We start from the raw sequence: 21,022 nt of genomic DNA, 5'->3' as shown, positions 1-21,022 counted from the left end.
AAAAGTAAAAAAAAAAGAAAGGAACTTTCCGAATTTTTTTTACAAAAAATTGTCAATTTTTTTTGGCATAAAAACGCCCTACAACATATTAAACAGTCGATAAATCATCTCTGAATATAGTAGTTTTAGATCTGAAGTAAACCAAGACTTTAAGCAAAAAATTTGTCAAGGAGGAAAACATTTTTTTCTTCGTTATCATAATTTTCTGACTTTATAACCTCCCACACTCTCACCATCATTTTCAGAAGAAGCCCTTCTCTCAATCGTCTTTTGATTACAAAAAATTTTTTGTTACTGCCAGCAGGAGCTTAATTCTGTATATTTCTGGTAACATACGCCGGTCGCTCAGACTCCACAGAATTTTTGCACACATTTTTTCACTTACCTCATTAGAATTAATATGACCTTTTGATCCTCATGTCCGTCAATTATTGAATGAAGATTGTTTCCGGCAGTCTTAAGCAAGTATTTTTAAAGTTCGAGGCTCTATCAAGCTTTTTAACTATAAATTTTGGATCATGTGAAGTTCCTGGAGCACAACGCAAAACGTAGACTACCTTGTCACGTGTTTTGTTATCAAAAATTTGGGCCAAGTGCTATATGTTCTTTTATAGTTGCAATAGTAGTCTCTTTGAATTTCTAATTTTTCCCATCCTCAAACTTCTGAGCAGGCTTCTGCTCCTGCGATTTGCCATACACGTCACACATACCCTAGAGTAAAAGTAGTTCCTTTTGTCCTCATAAAATCTTAGTTGATTTTCAAATATTTGTCGGCAGTAAAATTGATAATCAATGAATTGCAAATAGACTAATCTGGTTAGTTCCATCCTGTCTGAGACTAGTAAGTTTTGTTTTCTTGCTTGTTAATGTAGAATTCTGTAAATGTATTTTTGCCAGGTACAGGGACTCTCGTAATTTTTAACAGTAGCTGAAAACTTATTGGAAAGAAGTGGCCATTTTTCGTCAAGAATTCAGCCGTTTGTGATGCAATTGTCAGCTCCTGGTAAAGATTGTCTTTATTTTTGCAAAAATTGTGTTTTTTGAGAGAATTGCTTTTTTTGCTGCAGATGAAAAATTTTTAAGGAAAATCAGGGTACTCATAAGAGTGTGAGCCAAAAAAATCATTTGTCAAAATTATTTGACAAAATTTTTAAATAAAACTAAATTCTGTCCTATGATATAAGGCTAGCCAACTAAGAATTTTTAAAAAGAAGATTAAAATCAAAAATGAACATTTTAAAACGCTTTTTTAGATAAAAATGACATTAGAAAACACTATTTTGGAGGAAGTAATTTTTTTCGGAGAGAAGTAATTTGTTTGAAAAAATTGCAGAAAATGCTTTTGGCAAATTCAATTGCAACAATTTTTTTAAGTAAAGTTCCATTACAAAAAGAAAAATTTTTTATTATATTTTTTTAATAAAACTTGTTTTTTTTCTTTTCAAAAAGCGCCAGTTCTTTTCAAAAAGCGCAAGTTCTTTTCAAAAAGTGCCTTCGTCATAAACAACTTTGCAAAAAGATAAAAAATATGTTTTTCAATATCGTTTTTTCAAAAAAAAAACGTTTTGCTGAGAGTGCTTTTCAAACAAATAAAAATTTTAACAAAACATAATTTAATCTTTGGGTATACAACTTTTGCAAAGAATGCCTTTCTTATCAAAAATAACTTTAAAAAATTACTTTTTAAAGTTTTTTCTTTTTATATCAGCACTCTCTTTAAAATTTAATCAAATAATTGAATAATTTAGCGATGTTTTATTAGATTGCAGTTTTTAAAACTTTTTTTTCAAAAAGAAACTGATGACCATCTTTTATAATCAATGAAATTTTCATTAAAATTTTTAATAAAAAGCATGTTTTAGTTAAAACTACATGATAAGAAAACAAAATTATGTTTAAATCTGTTGCAAAAAAGTTTTTCAACAGAAATTTAATCCTTAGCTGAGCATTTTAATCAAGTTGTTTTCAATAAACGAATTTTTAAAAGCAATTTTTTAAAAAGAGATAAAAATAAAGAATTCATTTTCGAAGTGACTATATCATGAAAACAATTTGCAAAAATTGCTTATTTGATCAAAAGAACACAGTGAAGTTGGTCATTTCCGTTTGGAAGTATCAGAAGTGAATTTACGACGACGCTGTTTTTCACATATGCTTTTCATATGTTTTTTTTGAGGAAGATAGGTTTCAATTGATAAATATGATAAAAAACAATATGCACACGAAATATGGTATTTTAGTAATCAAAATATATTAAAAAAATCAACGAACAAGTCTTAAACCGAAAAAGTAAAAAAAAAAGGAACTTTCCAAATATTTTTATAAAAAAATTGTAAATTTTTTGGCATAAAAACGCCCTACAGCATATTAAACAGTCGATAAATCATCTCGGAAAATAGTTGTTTTAGATTTTGAAGTAAACCAAGACTTTAAGTAAAAAATTTGTCAAGGAGGAAAGCATTTTTTTCTTCGATATCATAATTTTCTGACTTTACAACCTCCCACACTCTCACCATCATTTTCAGAAGAAGCAATTCTCTCAATCGTCTTTTGATTACAAAAAGTTGTTGTTACTGCCAGTAGGAGCTTAATTCCTGTATATTTCTGGTAACATACGCCGATCGCTCAGACTTCACAGAATTTTTGCACACATTTTCTCACTTGCCTCATTAGAATTAATATGACCTTTTGATCCTCATGTCCGTCAATTATTGAATGAAGATTGGTTCCGGCAGTCTTAAGCAAGTATTTTTAAAATTCGATGCTCTATCAAGCTTTTGAACTACAAATTTTGGATCATGTGAAGTTCCTGGAGCGCAACGCAAAACGTAGACTAACTTGTCACGTGTTTTGTTATCAAAACTTTGGACCGAGTGCTATATGTTCTTCTATAGTTGCAAAAGTAGTCTCTTTGATTTTCTAATTTTTCCCATCCTCAAACTTCTGAGCAGGCTTCTGCTCCTGCAATTTGCCATACACGTCAGATATACCCTAGAGTACAATTGGTTCCTTTTGTCCTCATAAAATCTTAGTTGATTTTCAAATATTTGTCGGCAGGAAAATTGATAATCAAAGAGTTGCAAATAGACTTATCTGCTTAGTTCCATCCTGTCTTAGACTAGTAAGTTTTTTTCTTGCTTGTTAATGTAGAACTCTGTAAATATTTTATTGCCAGGTACAGAGACTCTCGTAATTTTTAACAGTAGCTGAAAGCTTATTGGCAAGAAGTGGCCATTTCTCGTCAAGAATTCAGCCGTTTTTGATGCAATTGTCAGCTCCTGGTAAAGATTGTCTTTATTTTAGCAAAAAATTGTGTTTTTTGAGAGAATTGTTTTTTTTTGCTGCAGTTGAAAAATTTTTAAGGAAAATCAGGGTACTCATAAGAGTGTGAGTCAAAAAAATTATTTGTCAAAATTATTTGACAAAATTTTTAAATAAAACTAAATTCTGTCCTATGATATAAGGCTAGCCAATTAAGAATTTTTAAAAAGAAGATTAAAATCAAAAATAAACATTTTAAAACGCTTTTTTAGATAAAAAATGACATTAGAAAACACTATTTTGGAGGAAGTAATTTTTTTCGGAGAGAAGTAATTTGTTTGAAAAAATTGCAGAAAATGCCTTTGGCAAATTCAATTGCAACAATTTTTTTAAGTAGAGATCCATAACAAAAAGAAAAATTTTTTATTATTTTTTTTAATAAAACTTGATTTTTTTTTCTTTTCAAAAAGCGCCAGTGCTTTTCAAAAAACGCAAGTTCTTTTCAAAAAGTGCCTTTGTCATAAACAACTTTGCAAAAAGATTAAAAAAAAAGGTTTTTAAGTATCGGTTTTTTTTTAAAAAAAAACGTTTTGCTGAGAGTGCTTTTCAAACAAATAATAATTTTAACAAAACATAATTTAATTGTTGGGTATACAACTTTTGCAAAGAATGCCTTTCTTATCAAAAATAACCTTAAAAAATTACTTTTTAAAGGTTTTTCTTTATATATCAGCACTCTCTTTAAAATTTAATCAAAAAATTGAATAATTTAGCGATGTTCTATTAGATTGCAGTTTTTAAAACTTTTTTTTCAAAAAAAAACTGATGACAATCTTTTGTAATCACTTAAATTTTCATTAAAAATTTTTAAAAAAAAGCATGTTTTAGTTAAAACTACATGATAAGAAAACAAAATTTTGTTTAAATCTGTTGCAAAAAAATTTTTTTCAACAGAAATTTAACCCTTAGCTGATCATTTTGATCAAGATGTTTTCAATTAACGAATTTTTTAAAGCAATTTTTTAAAAAGAGACAAAAATAAAGAATTCTTTTTCGAAAGTGACTATATCATGAAAACAATTTGCAAAAATTGCTTATTCGATCAAAAGAACACAGTGAAATTGGTCATTTCCGTTTTGAAGTATCAGAAGTGATTTTACGAGGACGCTGTTTTTCACATATGCTTTTCATATGATTTTTTTTTTGAGGAAGATAGGTTTCAATTGATAAATATGATAAAAAACAAAATGCACACGAATTATGGTATTTTAGTAACCAAAACATATTAAAAAAATGAACGAACAAGTCTTAACCCAAAAAAGTAAAAAAAAATTAAAGAAAGGAACTTTCCGAATTTTTTTTACAAAAAATTGTCAATTTTTTTGCATAAAAACGCCCTACAGCATAATAAACAGTCGACAAATAATCTCGGAAAATAGTAGTTTTAGATCTGAAGTGAACCAAGACTATAAGCAAAAAATTTGTCAAGGAGGAAAACAATTTTTTCTTCGTTATCATAATTTTCTGACTTTATAACCTCCCACACTCTCAGCATCATTTTCAGAAGAAGCCCTTCTCTCAATCGTCTTTTGATTACAAAAAAGTTTTTTCTTACTGCCAGCAGGAACTTAATTCTGTTTTTTTTTCTGGTAATATACGCCGGTCGCTCAGACTCCACAGAATTTTTGCACACATTTTTTCACTTGCCTCATTAGAATTAACATGACCTTTTGATCCTCATCTCCGTCAGTTATTGGTTGAAGAAAGGTTCCGGCAGTCTTAAGCAAGTATTTTTAAAAATCGATGCTCTATCAAGCTTTTTAACTATAAATTTTGGATCATGTGAAGTTCCTGGAGCACAACGCAAAACGTAGTTTTGCCACGTGTTTCGTCACGTGTTTTGTTATCAAAACTTTGTGCCAAGTGCTATATCTTTTTCTATGCATGCCATAGTAGTCTGTTTGAATTTCTAAATTTTCCCATCCTCAAACTTCTGAGCAGGCTTCTGCTCCTGCAAATTGCCATACACGTCAGACATACTCTAGAGTAATTTTGGTTCCTTTTGTCCTCATAAAATCTTATTTGATTTTCAAATATTTGTCGGCAGGAAAATTGATAATCAAAGAATTGCAAATAGACTAATCTGCTTAGTTCTATCCTATCTGAGACTAGTAAGTTTTCTTGCTTGGTAATGTAGAAATCTGTAAATGTTTTATTGCCAGGTACAGGACTCTCGTAATTTTTAAAAGTAGCTGAAAACTTATTGGCATGAAGTGGCCATTTTTCGTCAAGAATTCAGCAGTTTTTGATGCAATTGTCAGCTCCTGGTAAAGATTGTCTTTATTTTTGCAAAAATTGTGTTTTTTGAGAGAAATGCTTTTTTTGCTGCAGTTGAAAAATTTTTAAGGAAAATCAGGGTACTCATAAGGGTACTTTTAACATTTTTTATGCGGAATTGGGTCTCTCATGTAAAATTGGTTCTTCTCGCAAAAATTGTTCAGTTTTCAGCAACATTTAGTTATCTTTTCTTTGCAAAAATTGTCTCTCTCTAGTATGAATTGGTCTTTTTTAGGCAGTAATTGTTTTTGTTCTGGCAGGATGTGTGCATTTTAGCACAGTTTGGATTTATTTTGAACAGCGCTTGTTTTTTCGGCACACTTTAGCAAGATATATTATCTTAGGAAAAAGTTAATTTTGACAATTATTGAGTATTTTTGAGAAGAATTGAGTATTTTTTGGAGAGAATTGGATAATTTTGAGCAAAATTGGGTTTTGTTAGCACAAAGTGGGTTATTTTGGCAAAAAATTGGTCTCTTTGACAAAACTTTGCTATTTTTGCAGGAATTGGTTTTTTTTGGCAAGTATTGTGTAATTATAGCATAATTTGCTAATTTTGGGCAAAAATTGGTTATTTTTGTCCAGAATTGTGTATTTCTAGCAGTTGTTTTGTAAATTTTGACAAGTAAGGGATGTTTTGACTAGAATTGGAGATATTGGAAAATTATACGTAAATCTGTACAAAATCGATTAAACTTTAGTGAAAGCTGACATATTTTCAATAAGAAAAGAAGAGAAGCAGTATTTATTCATAAATAAACAAATGACAGGTGAAATTGTGAAAAACAAGCTTGAATGATTTGCAAGAGAAAAAGCTTTGGTGTGATCGTTTTAGTTAGATTTGATGAAGTAGATAAATATGGGCAGTACAAAACACATGAATTAAACACCAACCGAATATCACAAATGCACGCATTTTCCCTCGAAAAAATTAGTTGTCAGCTCTATTGTTCTGGCTCTGTTTTTGAGCTATTTCTTGAAGAACTCAAGAAAATAGGTCATAGCTAATCATTGTACACGGGTACGTTCTTTTAGACTCACCCCAGCGAAATTTTGTGCAATATATGCAAGAGTTGCTTATCTTTTTAGCGAAAATTAGGTCTCTCTGGTAAACACTGGTTTTATTTTGCAAGGATTTATATTTTTTCCTGCCAAAAATTGTGTATTTTAAGAAGAATGGGATTATTATTTGGTCAGCGCTTTTATTCGCGGCAAGAACTGGTCACCTTTAGCTACATATGATATCTTTGAAATGAATTGTTTCTTTTCTGGAGTTTTTTTTGTAATTTTGAAAGAATTGGCTATTGTTGGAGAGATGTTCTTGGGCAAGAGCTGTTTTTTTAAGAACAAAATTTTTGTCAACAATAAGCTATCTTCATCATTGAATTTTTTCCTGGAGCTGGTTGATATTGAGCAAGTGTTGGTTTTTTCTGGCATTACATTGGGTTTTTTTTTAGCAAAAAATTGGGTACTTTGGGCCAAAACTGTCAAATTCTAGCAATAATTTCGTAATTTTTGCAAGAAAACAGTACGGCTTCTCAGGTTTTGGGTTTTTGGCATCAAATTGATATTTTTGGCAAGCAATGCTCTTTTTTTGGCAAAAACTGGTAAAATTAAAAATTACTACGCAAATTTGTACAAAATCAGATGAATTATAGTGAAAACTGACCGAATTTCATTGAAATTAATAAAAAAAATCAATATCTCAACGTAATTGAACGATTGACAGTTCAAGTTGAGAATATTAAGCGCGAATGATTTGTATGAGAAAAAGATTTAGTGTATAAGTTTTCCAGTAAGATTTTACGGAGTAGACAAAATTAGGTAGAACAAAACCAAATGCATCAGAACAGAAACCCGATGATACCAAATGGACGCATTTTTTTCCACTAATTAAGATAAGTTGACAGCTCTATTGCTTTCTCTGTGTTTTCTAGGTACTTTTTAAAAAAATCAAAAAGAGGCTATAGCTTATCATTTAACATAAGCACGTCCTTTTAGCCACACCCCTGGCAAAACTTTCTGTCAAATTCTGCGCAATTTTTCTCGAAAGTTGGTTATCTGGTTTGCGAGAAAGGGGTCTCTCTGGCGTGAAAGGGTTATATTTGGCAATTTTTTTGGCAGGAAAGTGGGTATTTTCAGCAGAATTGTGATCTTTTTTGGTCAGTGTTGTTTTTATTAACAAATTTTGTAAATGTTTTGGCAAAAGGGATGGATATAGTATCTTTGGAAAAAAATGATCCTTTTTTTCTGGTGCATATTGTTTCTCTGGAATGAAATGTATATTCTTGGTTAAGAATTATGTTTTTCTTGGATATTTAAAAATTTTTTTTTAAGGTTATTTTTCGGAAACAATTGGGTAGTTTTTACAGAATTTTGGTTTTTTTTTGCATGAGTTGGAGTTGTTAGAAAAAATTGGGTTTTTCTGGCAATAATTTGTTTTTCTTTGGCAAAAAACTTGGTACTTTGGGCAGAAGTGGGTGTTTCTAGCAATAATTTGGTAACTTTTGGAAAAAACATTGGTATTATTTGTCAGGAAATGGGTTTTTTGGTAATAAATGGATAAGTTTGGCGAGAATTGCCTTTTTTGGCAACTATTGATGAAAACTTTACGTAAACTTGTACAAAAAACTGACTAATTTTCAATGAATACTAAGAAAAAAAAACATTTTTTTAAATAATTGAACAAATGACAACTGAAATTGAGAAAATTAAGCGCGAATGAACTGTATGAGAAAAAGGTTTAGTGTGAAAGTTTTCCAGTTAGATTTCATGATGTACATAAAATTAGATAGAACAAAACAAATGCATTAGAACAGAAACCCGATTATCACAAATGGACGCATTTTTCTTGGAATAATTAAGATAAAACGACATCTCTATTGTTCTCGCTTTGTTTCAAAGGCATTTCTCTGAAAAATTGGGAAAATTTGGTATGGCTACTCATTATACGTAGGGACGTCCTTTTATTAACAACCCTGGCTTGCTTGGCTACTACTACTCACGGTTGCTTAATCTAAATAGAAGGAATGTTCCTCTGTTTAATAATAGTGGGTGAGGAACACAAAAAGCAGTTTTGCCATAGCCAACTATTCTGTTCGCAGAAACAATATAAACTTTAAATTTTGTCTCTACCAAAGTTTGTTTACTCGTTTCCATAAAACAGAACTTTAATGGAGTTCTTTTTCGGGTTTCGGCGGCTTGATTGATCTCATTCAATATAGCAAAATTTGGAAAACAGTTCTTTAATCTTTGTTGGTTAGGCTAGTTTTAAGGTCCATTATGATCAATCCATGCCCGGGTTGAACTTTATTTGATTTTATACAAAGATCATATATGAATTCGTACTGCCCATAGTTGATTTCTTAGTACAATCTTTGCATGAAATCAAAGAAATCATATACGATCTTTGTGTGATTACCAAGAAATCATTTTTTGCCCTAATGCAAAATCCAAGATTCATACATCGGTTTTTCAAAAATATTTAAAGATATATGTTTTCTGTTGTTTTTATTCGGTAGGGCATCACATATGCAACTCCCCTGTATCACTTTCTAATCCGCCAAGAGAACGCACAATATCATTTGCTAAGTTGGGAACTAAAAAAAGAGTAAGTACAAATAGATAGCTAAATTTTTTGATTTAATCTGAAGCCCGTTTTAAATAAAAATGCTCATTTATAAGAAATAATCAAGAACAATTTTTACAAACAACATCTAATTCAATTTTTAAAAATGTTCAAACTGCAAAATCATTCGCTTAGCACACACAAGGAACCAAATGTGGATTGCAAATGCGATATTGTTTTTTAACAAGTTCTCTTACTACATTATAGGAGAATTTGCTGCACCAGTCAATGTTTTATGTGTCATATATGACCTTGTTTGAATTCAGGAAATTTTTCAACTTCAATGGAAGTCAAAATTAAACAGTTTACTAACGATCATATATGAGATAGAACAAAAATAAAAAAAAATTAATTTGATAGTCGACCCGGGTGTTCGTAATTATTAAAATAGTCCTTTGATACCGTGAAAACATGACTTTCTTCATTTTTTTCTTTGGGGCAATTCCCTCGAGTAGGAATTGTAGAACTCGTAGTCAGAACCAATGTCAAAGGTTTTTGGTTTTTTAAAAATGCTCTCGAGTGATGAGGCAAAATTGGATCAAGCCGGAAAAATTTCGAGTCCTAACTTACAAGGGTCCTTTTCTATATTTTATAGAGATACCAGGAAACGGCAAAATCGAGCAACATCAGCTAACCCACTATTTCAGACAACATACTTTTCAAATATTTATATTTCATCTCGGCAAAAATATTCATATAGGTTCAGTACGGCACTAAATGTTACTAAAATTGGAGACAATTGTTATCATCTTCACATTTTGAGGAAAGTCCAGAGTTAAATTCCCTCTGAGAGCGCGCGAATTGACTTGCTGGTTGGTACAGTTTGTTTGACGGTTGAATATTGGTTTTCGAGTTATAATTATGCCTGGTGGCAGAGATTATGCCTTCACATAAGCCGAACGTTATACAAACTGATATCAGAGACCTGATTTTTTCTCACTCAGAGTTTTATTAGTTCACTTGCAGGCCTTTGACCGTGCTCCACTGAAAAGTGATAAGCCTTCACAGGGTCCAGTTTCAAAAATTGAACTATCTAAATCAGATACATTTAAATAAAAAAGAGTCTACGAACTAATTTGTATCGGACTAATTTTTTGTTTGATGAACTCCAGGAATTTTCGCCTCAAACATAACCCCTGGTGATCGATAAATTTAAAATCTTGCAAGAATCTTGCAAGAAATCTTGCAAGGGATTGCATAGTTCTTCCATTTTGCTTGCAAGATTCTTGCAAGAATTGAATCCATCTTGCAAGATTCTTGCAAGATTTTAAATCCATCTTGCAAGAATCTTGCAAGATTTTGAATCCATCTTGCAAGAATCTTGCAAGATTTTGAATTTACATATACCTTTTTGTCCTAGTTACCTGGCTGCTTTTTTACGGTTGGTTGAGCTGAAATAGTTAATCAAATGTCGGAAAATCTTCTGAAGTCAAGTTAAAACCTGACTTTTTCGAGATTTTCCAGTATAAATTTTTTGGTTCATCCCTCCTCCTTTTTCATTCCGGGCTGGGGACCGGCAGTGGCGGAGTTACTGAAATAATCTATAGGAGTACTGATTTAGACTTAGACTTCAAATAAATCGGAATTTTTTTACGACAACAAAAACATGCTAAATTACGGACAGGATCAGTAACAAAGCTCCCAACTGTTTGTTTCTCTGAAAATATTTTGTTTTAATGAAAGATGAAAAAAAGATTGAAATATTTTTCTTTTTTATTAGGTAAATTGAACTTTGAAAAGACGGATTTGATTGCCTCGAGTTGTTTCTATTTATTTGTCGGAAAGTTGTTTTTGAATTCAAAATCTTGCAAGAATCTTGCAAGAAATCTTGCAAGGGAAATTGATAGTTCTTCCATTTTGCTTGCAAGATTCTTGCAAGAATTGAATCCATCTAGCAAGATTCTTGCAAGATTTTAAATCCATCTTGGAAGAATCTTGCAAGATTTTGAATCCATCTTGCAAGAATCTTGCAAGATTTTGAATTTACATTTACCTTTTTTGGTCCTGGTTACCTGGCTGCTTTTTTACTGTTGGTTGAGCTGAAATAGTTAATCAAATGTCGGAAAATCTTCTGAAGTCAAGTTAAAACCTGACTTTTTCGAGATTTTCTTGTATAATTTTTGTGGTTCATCCCTCCTCCTTTTTCATTCCGGGCTGGGGACCGGCAGTGGCGGAGTTACTGAAATAAGCTATAGGAGTACTGATTTAGAATTAGACTTCAAATTAATCGGAATTTTTTTATGACAACAAAAACATGCTAAATTACGGACAGGATCAGCAACAAAGCTCCCAACTGTTTGTTTCTCTAAAAATAATTTGTTTTAATGAAAGATGAGAAAAAGATTGAAATATTTTTCTTTTTTATTAGGTAAATTGTACTTTAAAAAGACGGATTTGATTGCCTCGAGTTGTTTCTATTTATTTGTCGGAAAGCTGTTTTTGAATTCAAAATCTTTCAAGAATCTTGCAAGATTCTTGCAAGATTTCACATTCAAAAGGCGTTGACGAAAAAAGTCATTTATTTTCAGTTTTGCTGATCAAGAATTCTGACATCAGTCATCATATTTGGTTTTCAGTTAGTTTTAGCTATCAAAAACACATAAAATTTTTTTCCAGAATTCACAATCTTGCAAGATTCTTGCAAGATTCTTGCAAGATTCTTGCAAGATTTTGAATCCTGGCTAATTTTTTTTCATTGACTTAGGCTTCGTAACTTGTTCAGTAAACAAAAACTTGCCTCAAAGATGTTTCCTAAAACACTTGTACCCAGATTTATTTTTTGGCCTTGATTGATATCTTGCAAGATTCTTGCAAGAATCTTGCAAGTTTTGAATCCTCTTGCAAGATTTTTGCAAGATTTGAATCCGCTCATCACTAGGGACGCCATAACGCTGCCAATGACCAAGAAATCAAACGTCGATTAAACTTGAGTTTCGTGGATTCGAGTAACAGGGATCTGACCCCAATTTCCACGGGATCATTAGTATCGACAGTGAATACTCTATACAAATTCCAATGGCTGTTAATCACACTGAATTTTGATTGTAAAGATGTGTACGATATGCTATCAGAATTTCTATTTTTTTAAGACTTTAATTGGAAGATACTTTTCAATGACATATATTTTTTAAAAGTTGAACTCTGCTACCCGATGCGAGAAAACTGTTAAAATTCTGGTCTAGTTAGAATTTTTCTCACGATTCAGTTTCACTGTTTACTCTCTTTCAATGTCCATTGCTGGTTCAAAACCTCTCAATAGAATGTTCGTGGTATGACAAATTTTTCCTTATCACAAATTTTAAGATAATAAGATACTCATCGATACACTTATTAATCATTCCAGAAAAATCCAGGCCCAGGTTAAGAACAAGGCCTAACTTTTCCTCTGGTTAGAATTTCCAGACCAAAGTTACCTCTGAGAACTTTTTCCAGACTGAGAGGATCTCTAGACTTTCCAGACCGAACAAGTTCTGATCAGACTTTCTACAGACCATAGTCCAGAGGAGTCAAATTCAGACCATTGCCCAGATCATAATCAGACTATGCAGAGACTTTTCAGACCCAATTAAACTCTGATCAAACTAAATCTAGAGCATTGTGCGCATATGATCAGATAAGGTTTTTATCGTAAAATATATTCCCTTCGTGAAAAATGAAGGTTTTTGTTTTACAGTCAATTAAGGCAAATCCAGTTCTAAAGGTTTTGCTACTGAAAACAAAACCGAAGTCCCAAAAAAATAAAAACGAGTATTCCGTTGATTCATGTTTTTGATTGAATAGACGAAATTAGACAGCTTTGGATAATAACGTCGTTACCGACAGTTATTCCAAAAGTTTTCGAATCTGGGCCAACTGTTGCTTTCAGCATTTTCTTAATTAAATAATTTGTTTGTTGAGACCCCGCTCAATGGAACTTTAGGTCTTCAATAATGCTGAGTTCTTCTATAAGAAAATACAAGATCTTGAAAAAACTCTTTTATACAATCGTTTATTTGTCTTGTCAGTTGTGTTAGTTCTCATAAAAACATTGCAAGGGATGAAAACAATTTATATGATTTTGAAACTTTCTGTGAGATCTTATATAATTTTTTATTCTAAAATCTAATTAGGTCTTAGCTTTCGATCTGCAATCCCATACTGGCAGCCTGGGGTTCATTTTTATATTTGAAATAGGGTTAAAAATGATGGGTGATTTGTAATTAGATTTTTATCAAGTATTTATCTAACCTAACTCTTATGCTTTTAAAATATAAGATTTTATCTTCGGAAAAACTCCATATTAAGTTAAAGTAAAGAAGTTTATGGGACGGCGATAACAAGAGAAAAACTTCAAAATAAAAATTGACAATTTTGAACTTAATCAAACGTGAAATTTAGGACGTTGCCTCTCGCTCGCAGTAAATTTGTATGCGAACGAGGATTACTCAAAAAATTGTGACCTATGGATTCAAGAAGAAGAGCAAAATAATTATACCTCTTGTGAGAATGAACTGGCAAAATGGTACGGATGTCCTAAACAGACAAACGGCGTTTTAATTGACGGAGAAATAAAAACTGATGCATTCTGGGCTGAGCTTGAGGTTAACTATGGAATCACTGGGTGGGAATACGACATATGTTGCAATCCAGTTGACAGCGAAACAAGATGGGCTCTTAAAATTGCCATATATTGCGATTCTCTCAAATGTGAATACAACAGGGGTGCAGACTTTTGCATTCGTTCGCCGAGACTTTTATGCCCAGCGTCGATTGGAGGGGAACAAAGGCTGGTTTTTTCCAATTTACACAACATAACCAAACAATTCAGAATTTCAGAATTTACTTGTTTCTTTATCTAAGGCTGACTGCTAGAACGACCTCATATTTTTTTTATAAAAGAGAGTCAAACAGTAATAAACTGAATTAATGTTCAGAGAAAAATATTTCGCAGTCTTAGCGCAAAAGTTGAAGTTTCACATGATCAAACGGTATAAGAAGGCTTCGCGTTTTTGTATTGAGCTCGCGTTGTTGTCCACTAGTATTCAAGAGAAATAAAAACCCTTTATATGAAAAGTTTGAATTGTTCAGACAATTAAGTCGCGGTCTTCAAACAAAAATTGAAATTTCTTGTGATCAAACTATATAAGAAGGCTTCGCGCTATTTTATTGAACTCGGGTAGTGTTTCTCTAGTATTACAGAGAAATGAAAACTCTTTATATGAAATTGTTGAACTGTTCAGTGAAAAATAAATCGAAGTCTTCTCGCAAAAAATGAAATTTCACATGATCAAACTGTATAGGAAGGCTTCACGCTAATGTACTGAACCCGGGTAGTGGTTCACTATTATTACCGAGAATTGAAAACTCTTTATATGAAATTTTTGAATTGTTCAGAGAAAATAAGTCGCGGTCTTGTTGCAAAAATTGACCTTTCACAAGATCAAACTGTATAAGAAGGCTTCGCGCTTTTGTATTGAACCCGGGTTGTCGTCTCCTAGTGATCAAGAGAAATGAAAACCCTTTATATGAAAAATTTGAATTGTTCAGAGAAATAAGTCTTGGTCTTCTTGCAAAAGTTGAAATTTCACAAGATCAAACTGTATAAGAAGGCTTCACGCTAATGTACTGAATCCGGGTAGTGGTTCACTATTATTCCCGAGAATTGAAAATTCTCTACATGAAATTTTTGAGTTGTTAAGAGAAAATAAGTCACGGTCTTGTTGCAAAAATTGACATTTCACAAGATCAAACTGTATAAGAAGGCTTCGCGCTTTTGTATTGAACCCGGGTTGTCGTCTCCTAGTGATCAAGAGAAATGAAAACCCTTTATATGAAAAATTTGAATTGTTCAGAGAAATAAGTCTTGGTCTTCTTGCAAAAGTTGAAATTTCACAAGATCAAACTGTATAAGAAGGCTTCACGCTAATGTACTGAATCCGGGTAGTGGTTCACTATTATTCCCGAGAATTGAAAATTCTCTATATGAAATTTTTGAGTTGTTAAGAGAAAATAAGTCGCGGTCTTGTTGCAAAAATTGACCTTTCACAAGATCAAACTGTATAAGAAGGCTTCGCGCTTTTGTATTGAACCCGGGTTGTCGTCTCCTAGTGATCAAGAGAAATGAAAACCCTTTATATGAAAAATTTGAATTGTTCAGAGAAATAAGTCTTGGTCTTCTTGCAAAAGTTGAAATTGCACAAGATCAAACTGTATAAGAAGGCTTCACGCTAATGTACTGAACCCGGGTAGTGGTTCACTCTTATTACCGAAAAATGAAAACATTTTTGATGAAATTTTTGAATTGTTCAGAGAAAATAAGTCGCGGTATTTTTGCAAAAATTGACCTTTCACAAGATCAAACTGTATAAGAAGGCTTCGCCCTTTTGTATTGAACCCGGGTTGTGGTCTCCTAGTAATTGAGAGAAATGAAAACCCTTATATGAAAAGTTTGAATTGTTCAGAGAAATAAATCTTGGTCTTCTTGCAAAAGTTAAAATTTCACAAGATCAAACTGTATAAGAAGGCTTCACGCTAATGTACTGAACCCGGGTAGTGGTTCACTATTATTACCGAGAATTGAAAATTCTTTATATGAAATTTTTGAGTTGTTCAGAGAAAATAAGTCGCGGTCTTGTTGCAAAAATTGAAATTTCACATGATCAAACTGTATAGGAAGGCTTCACGCTAATGTACTGAACCCGGGTAGTGGTTCACTATTATTACCGAGAATTGAAAATTCTTTATATGAAATTTTTGAGTTGTTCAGAGGAAATAAGTCGCGGTCTTGTTGCAAAAATTGAAATTTCACATGATCAAACTGTATAGGAAGGCTTCACGCTTCTGTATTGAACCCAGGTTGTGGTCTCCTAGTAATCAAGAGAAATGAAAACCCTTTATATGAAAAGTTTGAAATGTTCAGAGAAATAAGCCGCGGTCTATTTGCAAAACTTGAAATTTCACATGATCAAAATATATAAGAAGGCTTTGCGCTATTTTAGAGAACCTGGGTATTGGTTCACTAGTATTACCGAGTAATGAAAATTCTTTATATGAAATTTTTGAATTGTTCAGAGAAAAATCAGTCGAGATCCTCTTGCAAAAATTGAAATTTCAAATGATAAAACTGTATAAGAAGGATCACGTTATTGTAATGAACCCGGGTTGTGGTCTCCTAGTAATCAAGAGAAAAGAAAACCCTTCATATGAAAAGTTTGAATTGTTCAGAGAAATAAGTCGCGGTCTTCTTGCAAAAGTTGAAATTTCACATGATCAAACTGTATAGGAAGGCTTCACGCTTTTGTATTGAACCCGGGTTGTGGTCTCCTAGTAATCAAAAAAATGAAAACCCTTTATATGAAAAGTTTGAATTGTTCAGAGAAATAAGTCGCACTCTTCTTGCGAAAGTTGAAAATTCACATGATCAAACTGTATAGGAAGGCTTCACGCTAATGTACTGAACCCGGGTAGTGGCTCACTAGTATTACCGAGTAAAGAAAATTCTTTATATGAAATTTTTGAATTGTTCAGAGAAAAATCAATCGAGATCCTCTTGCAAAAATTGACCTTTCACAAGATCAAACTGTAAAAGAAGGCTTCACGCTATTGTATTGAACCCGGGTTGTGGTCTCCTAGTAATCAAGAGAAATGAAAACCCTTTATATGAAAAGTTTGAATTGTTCAGAGAAATAAGTCGCAGTCTTCTTGCGAAAGTTGAAATTTCAAATGATCAAACTGTATAGGAAGGCTTCACGCTAATGCACTGAACCCGAGTAGTGGTTTACTATTATTACCGAGAATTAAAAATTCTTTATATGAAATTTTTGAATTGTTCAGAGAAAATAAGTCGCGGTCTTGTTGCAAAAATTGACCTTTCACAAGATCAAACTGTATAAGAAGGCTTCGCGCTTTTGTATTGAACCCGGGTTGTGGTCTCCTAGTAATCAAGAGAAATGAAAGCCCTTTATATGAAATTTTTGAGTTGTTCAGAGAAAATAAGTCGCGGTCTTGTTGCAAAAATTGACATTTCACATGATCAAACTGTAAACGAAGGCTTCACGCTAATGTACTGAACCCGGGTAGTGGTTCACTCTTATTACCGAATAATGAAAACACTTTTATTGAAATTTTTGAATTGTTCAGAGAAAAAAAAGTCGCGGTCTCGTTGCAAAAATTGACATTTCACCTGATCAATTTGTATCAGAAGGCTTCAGGCTATTGTATTGAACCCGGGTTGTGGTCTCCTAGTAATCAAGAGAAATGAAAACCCTTCATATGAAAAGTTTGAATTGTTCAGAGAAATAAGTCGCGGTCTTCTCGCAAAAGTTGAAATTTCACATGATCAAACTGTATAGGAAGGCTTCAGTTTGAACCCGGTTAGTGGTTCACTATTATTACCGAGAATTGAAAATTCTTCATATGAAATTTTTGAGTTGTTCAGAGAAAATAAGTCGCGGTCTTGTTGCAAAAATTGAAATTTCACATGATCAAACTGTATACGAAGGCTTCACGCTTTTGTATTGAACCCGGGTTGTGGTCTCCTAGTAATCAAGAGAAATGAAAACCCTTTATATGAAAAGTTTGAATTGTTCAGAGAAATAGGTCGCGGTCTTCTTGCAAAACTTGAAATTTCACATGATCAAAATATATAAGAAGGCTGTGCGCTATTTTAGAGAACCTGGGTATTGGTTCACTAGTATTACCGAGTAATGAAAATTCTTAAATGAAATTTTTGAATTGTTCAGAGAAAAATCAGTCGAGATCCTCTTGCAAAAATTGAAATTTCACATGATAAAACTGTATAAGAAGGATCACGTTATTGTAATGAACCCGGGTTGTGGTCTTCTAGTAATCAAGAGAAAAGAAAACCCTTCATATGAAAAGTTTGAATTGTTCAGAAAAAATAAGTCCCGGTCTTCTTGCAAAAGTTGAAATGTCACATGATCAAACTGTATAGGAAGGCTTTACGCTTTTGTTTTGAACCCGGGTTGTGGTCTCCTAGTAATCAAGAGAAATGAAAACCCTTTATATGAAAAGTTTGAATTGTTCAGAGAAATAAGTCGCAGTCTTCTTGCGAAAGTTGAAAGTTCACATGATCAAACTGTATAGGAAGGCTTCACGCTAATGTACTGAACCCGGGTAGTGGTTCACTAGTATTACCGAGTAGAGAAAATTCTTTATATGAAATTTTTGAATTGTTCAGAGAAAAATCAATCGAGATCCTCTTGCAAAAATTGACCTTTCACAAGATCAAACTGTAAAAGAAGGCTTCACGCTATTGTATTGAACCCGGGTTGTGGTCTCCTAGTAATCAAGAGAAATGAAAACCCTTTATATGAAAAGTTTGAATTGTTCAGAGAAATAAGTCGCAGTCTTCTTGCGAAAGTTGAAATTTCACATGATCAAACTGTATAGGAAGGCTTCACGCTAATGTACTGAACCCGGGTAGTGGTTCACTATTATTACCGAGAATTAAAAATTCTTTATATGAAATTTTTGAATTGTTCAGAGAAAAATCAATCGAGATCCTCTTGCAAAAATTGACCTTTCACAAGATCAAACTGTATAAGAAAGCTTTGCGCTTTTGTATTGAACCCGGGTTGTGGTCTCCTAGTAATCAAGAGAAATGAAAACCCCTTATATGAAACTTTTGAGTTGTTCAGAGAAAATAAGTCGCGGTCTTGTTGCAAAAATTGACATTTCACATGATCAAACTGTATACGAAGGCTTCACGCTAAAGTACTGAACCCAGGTAGTGGTTCACTCTTATTACCGAAAAATGAAAACACTTTTATTGAAATTTTTGAATTGTTCAGAGAAAAAAAAGTCGCGGTCTCGTTGCAAAAATTGACATTTCACCTGATCAAATTGTATCAGAAGGCTTCACGCTATTGTATTGAACCCGGGTTGTGGTCTCCTAGTAATCAAGAGAAATGAAAACCCTTCATATGAAAAGTTTGAATTGTTCAGAGAAATAAGTCGCGGTCTTCTTGCAAAAATTGAAATTTCACATGATCAAACTGTATAGGAAGGCTTCACGCTTTTGTATTGAACCTGGGTTGTGGTCTCCTAGTAATCAAGAGAAATGAAAACCCTTTATATGAAAAGTTTGAATTGTTCAGAGAAATAAGTCGCAGTCTTCTTGCGAAAGTTGAAATTTCACATGATCCAACTGTATAGGAAGGCTTCACGCTAATGTACTGAATCCGGGTAGTGGTTCACTATTATTACCGAGAATTGAAAATTCTTTATATGAAATTTTTGCACTGTTCAGAGAAAATAAGTCGCGGTCTTGTTGCAAAAATTGACCTTTCACAAGATCAAACTGTATAAGAAGGCTTCGCGCTTTTGTATTGAACCCGGGTTGTGGTCTCCTAGTAATCAAGAGAACTGAAAACCCTTTATATGAAAAGTTTGAATTGTTCAGAGAAATAAGTCTCGGTCTTCTTGCAAAAGTTGAAATTTCACAAGATCAAACTGTATAAGAAGGTTTCACGCTAATGTACTGAACCCGGGTAGTGGTTCACTCTTATTACCGAAAAATAAAAACACTTTTAATGAAATTTTTGAATTGTTCAGAGAAAAAAAGTCGCGGTCTCGTTGCAAAAATTGACATTTCACCTGATCAAATTGTATCAGAAAGCTTCACGCTTGTGTATTGAACCCGGGTTGTGGTCTCCTAGTAATCAAGAGAAAAGAAAACCCTTTATATGAAAAGTTTGAATTGTTCTGAGAAATAAGTCGCGGTCTTCTTGCAAAAGTTGAGATTTCACATGATCAAAATATATAAGAAGGCTTTGCGCTATTTTAGAGAACCTGGGTAGTGGTTCACTAGTATTACCGAGTAATGAAAATTCTTTATATGAAATTTTTGAATTGTTCAGAGAAAAATCAGTCGAGATCCTCTTGCAAAAATTGAAATTTCACATGATAAAACTGTATAAGAAGGATCACGATATTGTATTGAACCCGGGTTGTGGTCTACTAGTATTCCAGAGACATGAAAGCTCTTTAGATGAAAATTTCTAATTGTTCAGAGAAAAAAATGTCGCGGTCTTCTCGCAAAAATTTGAAATTTCACATGATCAAACTGTATATGAAGGCTTAATGCTAAAGTACTGAACCCGGTTAGTGGTTCACAAGTATTACCGAGAAAGGAAGACCCTTTTTATGAAATTTTTGAATTGTTCAGAGAAAAAAAGTCGGGGTCTTGTTGCAAAAATTGACATTTCACATGATCAAACTTTATAAGAAGGCTTCGCGCTTTTGTATTGAACCCGGGTTGTGGTCTCCTAGTAATCAAGAGAAATTAAAACCCTTTATATGAAAAGTTTGAATTGTTCAGAGAAATAAGTCGCGGTCTTCCTGCAAAACTTGAAATTTCGCATGATCAATATATATAAGAAGGCTTTCCGCTATTTTAGAGAACCTTGGTAGTGGTTCACTAGTAGTACCGAGTAAAAAAAATTCTTTATATGAAATTTTTGAATTGTTCAGAGAAAAATCAGTCAAGATCCTCTTGCAAAACTTGAAATTTCACATGATCAAACTGTATAGGAAGGATTCACGATATTGTATTGAACCCGGGTTGTGGTCTACTAGTATTCCAGAGACATGAAAACTCTTGAAGCGAAAATTTCGAATTGTTCAGAGAAAAATAAGTCGCGGTCTTCCTGCAAAAATTTGAAATTTCACTTGATCAAACTGTATAAGAAGGCTTCATGCTAATGTACTGAACCCGGGTAGTGGTTCACTATTATTACCGAGAATTGAAAAATCTTTTTATATTAATTTTTTGAATTTTTCAGAGAAAAAAAGTCG

General features: G+C 32.7%; 1 protein-coding gene across 1 annotated transcript in view; it reads left to right on the top strand.

Moving 5' to 3' along the window:
• LOC142348533 (uncharacterized) overlaps nt 1-14,064 on the top strand; it is a 58,195-nt gene extending 44,131 nt beyond the window's left edge. The window contains exon 4 of the mRNA XM_075399907.1: nt 13,604-14,064. Coding sequence (XP_075256022.1) covers nt 13,604-14,064 — 461 coding nt within the window. The remainder of the gene's footprint in view (nt 1-13,603) is intronic.
• The last annotated feature ends 6,958 nt before the right edge of the window (nt 14,065-21,022 follow it).

Source organism: Convolutriloba macropyga, chromosome 10 (assembly GCF_964194025.1).
Source record: "Convolutriloba macropyga chromosome 10, txConMacr16.3, whole genome shotgun sequence".
Lineage (NCBI taxonomy): Eukaryota > Metazoa > Xenacoelomorpha > Acoela > Convolutidae > Convolutriloba > Convolutriloba macropyga.
Note: the sequence above shows the minus strand (reverse complement) of the source record. Positions and strands in the feature narration are given on the sequence as shown.